General features: G+C 46.2%; 1 protein-coding gene and 1 long non-coding RNA gene across 4 annotated transcripts in view; both read left to right on the top strand.

Annotated features, from left to right (window-relative positions):
* The first annotated feature begins 1,610 nt into the window (after nt 1–1,610).
* LOC119293453 lies at nt 1,611–3,169 on the top strand. Of its 3 annotated transcripts, none has more exons than XR_005143062.1 (4): nt 1,611–1,854; nt 1,969–2,408; nt 2,533–2,634; nt 2,759–3,169. It is a non-coding gene; the product is annotated as an uncharacterized LOC119293453 (long non-coding RNA). The 3 variants fall into 3 exon arrangements; XR_005143063.1 differs by having other exon boundaries at nt 1,615–2,095; nt 2,266–2,408; XR_005143061.1 differs by having other exon boundaries at nt 1,619–2,408.
* Nucleotides 3,170–4,482: 1,313 nt separating this feature from the next.
* Nucleotides 4,483–4,684, top strand: part of LOC119292574 (integrator complex subunit 3-like) — a 2,452-nt gene continuing 2,250 nt past the window's right edge. Inside the window, exon 1 of the mRNA XM_037571370.1 lies at nt 4,483–4,661. Within this exon, the coding sequence (XP_037427267.1) occupies nt 4,483–4,661 (179 nt within the window). The remainder of the gene's footprint in view (nt 4,662–4,684) is intronic.

Raw genomic sequence — 4,684 nt, 5'->3', positions numbered from 1 at the left:
CCTTATCCTTGGGCTTACAGACGAGCTCCCAGTTAACCTTGCATTTTCCTCCAGACACCTTGTCTGAGCCCGCCCAAAGATATGCACGGCGAATATTGTCAATTTTCTTGAGGACCTCCACCGGGATGTCGAGAGGCATGAGATGGTAGATAACAATGTCAGTTAGGACGGCCTTAACAAGAACCACACGGCCATCAGAGGCCACATGTCTTCCCTGCCAGGGAGGGAGGTTGCCCACAATTTTATCTTCAAGGTACTGGAAGTGGATTCGCTTGAGGCGCTTGACGGATAACGAAAGTCCAAGGTAGCACATCAGGAACGAGGTGCGCACCGCCGGAAAATCATGAAGAACATCGTCAAGGTTGATGTTGTCACATCGGATGGGAGCAACCAGACTTTTGGCACAATTTGTGACGAGGCCAGACACCTCTCTAAAAGAGGCCAGGGTAGCAGCAAGGAATTGGACGTCTTCCTTAATGGGCTTCACAAAGATGACGGCATCGTCGGCATAGAGTGAGGCCCGAACGGGTGAAGATCTACCACACAGAGGGTGCAGGTGCCCTTGGGCCGTGGCCTTGCAGAGGAGGTGGTGGAGCGGATCGATAGCCAGGACGAAGAGAAGAGGAGAAATCGGCCCCCCTGGCGAAGGCCACATCCATGCTTCAGCGAATCACCCAAAACTCCATTGATCAACACCCTTGAAGTGGCGGTAGAGAGCAAAGCTGAAACTCAGTCACGAAATCTGTCCGAAAGGCGGAGGTGTTTCAGCAGATCCATAAGGAAGTTCCAAGGTATAGAGTCAAACTCACTCACTTTAAGCATTGAAACTGATGACAATTTTTCTCCTGAAAACAGAGGATATCCGAATGACAGGAAGCAGTAGTTTGTCTAACAAGCGAGCACTTGTCCAAATCCCCCAACCCACGCACATTGCAGTTAAGGATCTTCATAAAAATTACACCCTCCGACCCAAAATAAGTGTCGCAGTTTTGAACTACGGTTAGTCTAAAACTACGAAACCTATTATGAATCAGAGGTAAAGTGATCTAAACGCTTTTATATTTGTTGCGGAGGGAGTAGTAATTAACATCTCCCCTACCGAAATGAACCACGACGGACCGAGGGGCTCAATGTTGTGCATGAGAATGTGGATGAATGCATGCCAAAGATAGTGCAAACTGAAGCCATGTATTAATTCATATTACAAAACAGTATAACAGAGCGAGTTACGACCATCCACAGCGATTTGACGTGGCCAACCATCGGATCGCACATACGAACGCACCGGATTGGTTGATCGTCCCACCACACCCATCACGATCCTTTTTTCTGTTGCCCCATGCCTCATCGCCGGCCCAACGTGCCCGGGCCGCTGCTCCGGAGGATGAGCTGGGCGCTCTCTCATCAACTGGACCAATAAACTGTTAACTGGGCCTTCATACTAGCCCAGATTTATTTCTTCTTTGAGCTCGTCTTCGTTCCGATCCTTTCCCAGCAATGCTACACGTACGAGCTTTTTTTACAAAAGATTACGGAGGAGATGATTTGGAGAGATGCCATTAGTCGAGGGATTGCCCCCCACCTGAAATCGGGGGGGCGGAGAGATTATTGACGAATCACAAACTACGTCGCCGTAACAACCCCGTAAAGCCCTGTATGTCTAGGATTATTGATCCTTTCCTCCTAGGTCAGCGGCACGCACTCGGCCACCAGCGGCGGGTGCGCCAGGCCGCCGGCTCACCCTACTGCTCTGCGCGAGCGCCCGCACACCCACACACACAAAAACTCAGGCAAAACGCGAGCAATTGCAACAGGACGGCGGCGGCATTAGAATCTGTTACTACAATGGTGCATGTGAGCGCTCGTTTACGAGCGAATGGATTGTTTTGCCCTCTTCCAACTTGGTTTCAATCTCCTACATGTCATGTCTTGTTGTTGATTCTTTACTGATTTGGGGATTATTTTTAGGGTTTGCTGTTGGTGCTGAATTGAATTGGGGAAGAAAAGCCGCTACCCCATATGCCACTGATTCCAATCGAAAAGCTGCTAAATCTGACTGTTGCTTTCTACCCATGCTCCAAATTTTTCATTAGTCGTAAGATTTAGTACATGAGGTTATTTTGTACACACATATGATTCAGTTTCCGGTCAATTTGTTTGATGCTAGGAGCCAAACTGCCTGTTTAGTTTAAGATGTGATATCCCTACTCTGAAATCACAGTTTGTGTACCTAGCTAATTTTAACTTAACTAATCTAAATGTTAGGAAGGACCGATGGTTTCTGCATATTAGAGATTTGTCGCTTGACTGATAATATGCCATAACGGGATTAGGAAACCCAAAGAAATTCTTCAGAGTTCTCTTCTGAAAATGAAGCAGCAGTAGCATTTGTGAAGATGAACGATGAGGTAAAATACAACTTCGGGCATCCGTGCATAAATCACAAGCCAAGTCTTGCACGGTAATAGACAACCCTCGGTTCCATTATTTTCCTTATGCTAACAATTGTTTTTCTACACATAATGATTTCAGCTGCTTGATGGAAGAAATTCGGGATTAGGAAACCCAAAGAAATTCTTCAGAGTTCTCTTCTGAAATGAAGCAGCAATAGCATTTGTGAAGATGAACAATGAGGTAAAATACAACTTCGGGCATCCGTGCATAAATCACAAGCCAAGTCTTGCACGGTAACAGACAACCCTCGGTTCCATTATTTTCCTTATGCTAACAATTGTTCTTCTACACATAATGATTTCAGCTGCTTGATGGAAGAAATTAACATACATTGATGCAAACAACGGACACTATGATCTACACAGCGAGTCATTTCTTCTTTCCCTAAGAAAAATATCATTTCTTCAATCTGGAATATGTGATGTTAAATTGAGCACTTGAAATGTGCCATGGATTTCATACATTTGCATGGCCACCAATGCGCAGTTTAAGTTCAATATTATGCCCACTACCATAGCGGGACACAGATCTATCTGTGTAGTTACACTTAGAATTGTAGATTCTCTATACTGGAGTTCAAATGTTAAATCCAGTATTTTATGTCATTAGTCTACTTCACGCCACAGCTCTTAATTTTTCACCCATAGTCGATCATTTAAATATTTTCCGTATCTATATTCTACTTTACGGGTTTGGAAAAGATTTGTAAAATCTCCACGCGGGTAGTTCAAAATTATATATTTTTACCCTGGTATTCAAAATTATATATTTCTACCCTGGTATTCAGAATATATAGCAGTCCATCTACAAATTGAGGCGCTCAATTCAAATCTTGATTGATAATTATACCTTCATTTCTTTAATAAATATTTATATTGTCGTTTTGATGAGCGGGCGCCGCAACGCGCGCCTTGATGTTCTAGTAGATGTGTAAAAAGTGGCCACACAGACTCATACCTATAACCAGAACAACACTCCAAGGGGAAGAACATACTTCAGGACAGAATCTATCAACAACTAAGAGAATGCATCGCTGATGACTGTAGCTAAACCTGAAAGGCTGGGAGGAAATAACAAAACATGCTAGACTAAGGCCCCGTTCGGATGTTGTCCTGCTCCTAGCTTCCTCGGCTCCGCGCTGGAGCCAGCCCGAACGCCACGGCTCCGAGAAGACTGCTTCGTGGAGTGAAGTCCCCTCGTAGTGCAAAAAAGAGAAGCTGGTCGAGCCCCGCTCTCAAAAATCAAAGGAGCTGGGGATTATTACACGATATGCCACCGCCAAGTGACCAGGGGGCAGCGTACCGGTTCGCTCGACTTGTTCTTTCTCCTCGATACACATTGCTATTCCATCGAAACCTGGCCTGCCTTTCCTTTGAACGGGCCTAAAGCAAGTTTATTGGGCTATCAGCCCAACTAACCAACTGGAAGTGGAAGCTGGCCTCCCGAACGGTTTCTCGTGAGCCAGGTTTTGTACGAGAAGTAGGATTTCGTAAGAGGAGCGGAAGCTGGCTATTTGGAGAAGTTGGACAACATCCGAACGGGGCCTAAATGCAGATAACATAGAACATTCAGTAGGCTCCAGTACTGAAGAACGAAGTGAGTTGCAGCTACTCATATCTGAACATAGCATCTCCGATATCCCGATTTTGACATCCCCTAACTAGGAAGCTAATTAAGGTCAAGATGATCGCAGACTAAAACTAGGAAGCTAATTAATGTTGCGTCTTCATTTTTCTTTTTTCCTTTTGATTTTGATTTTGAGGGTTCCCTTTTTCTAGTGCTGTTTTTTTTCTTTTTCTTGGAGCAAAACTTGCCTCTCCATTTCAAGAGTTTTTTTTAGAACCGTCCATTTTAAGAGCTGGACTGGAATGTGCAAGTCTTCTTTGCGGGCCGTACTGGAGCCCAGCCCACTAAGAAATTTAGGTCCGTTCATACGTGTATAGGAAACCTAACAAAAAATGCTCAAAAAAAAGGACCCATCTATCCATCATCGAGCGCTAACCTCTTTTCATCCTCCGGCTTCCCGCGATGACGCCGCCGCCGCCACGGCTGCTCGCCGGCGGCGACCACAGTCCGCCCCCCACGTCAACCTCCTCCCCGGAGCACCCTCTCCTCTCCGCGCACCTCCTCCTCCCCGACCCATCCCCCTCCGATCTCTCCTCCCCGCACCTCCCCCACGCCCTAGCCTTCTCCTTCCTCACCCACCCGTCCCCTCTCCCGCGCCTCCTCC

Source organism: Triticum dicoccoides, chromosome 4B, assembly GCF_002162155.2.
Source record: "Triticum dicoccoides isolate Atlit2015 ecotype Zavitan chromosome 4B, WEW_v2.0, whole genome shotgun sequence".
NCBI lineage: Eukaryota > Viridiplantae > Streptophyta > Magnoliopsida > Poales > Poaceae > Triticum > Triticum dicoccoides.
The sequence above is the reverse complement of the archived record's forward strand: the minus strand, read 5'-3'. Positions and strand labels throughout refer to the sequence as shown.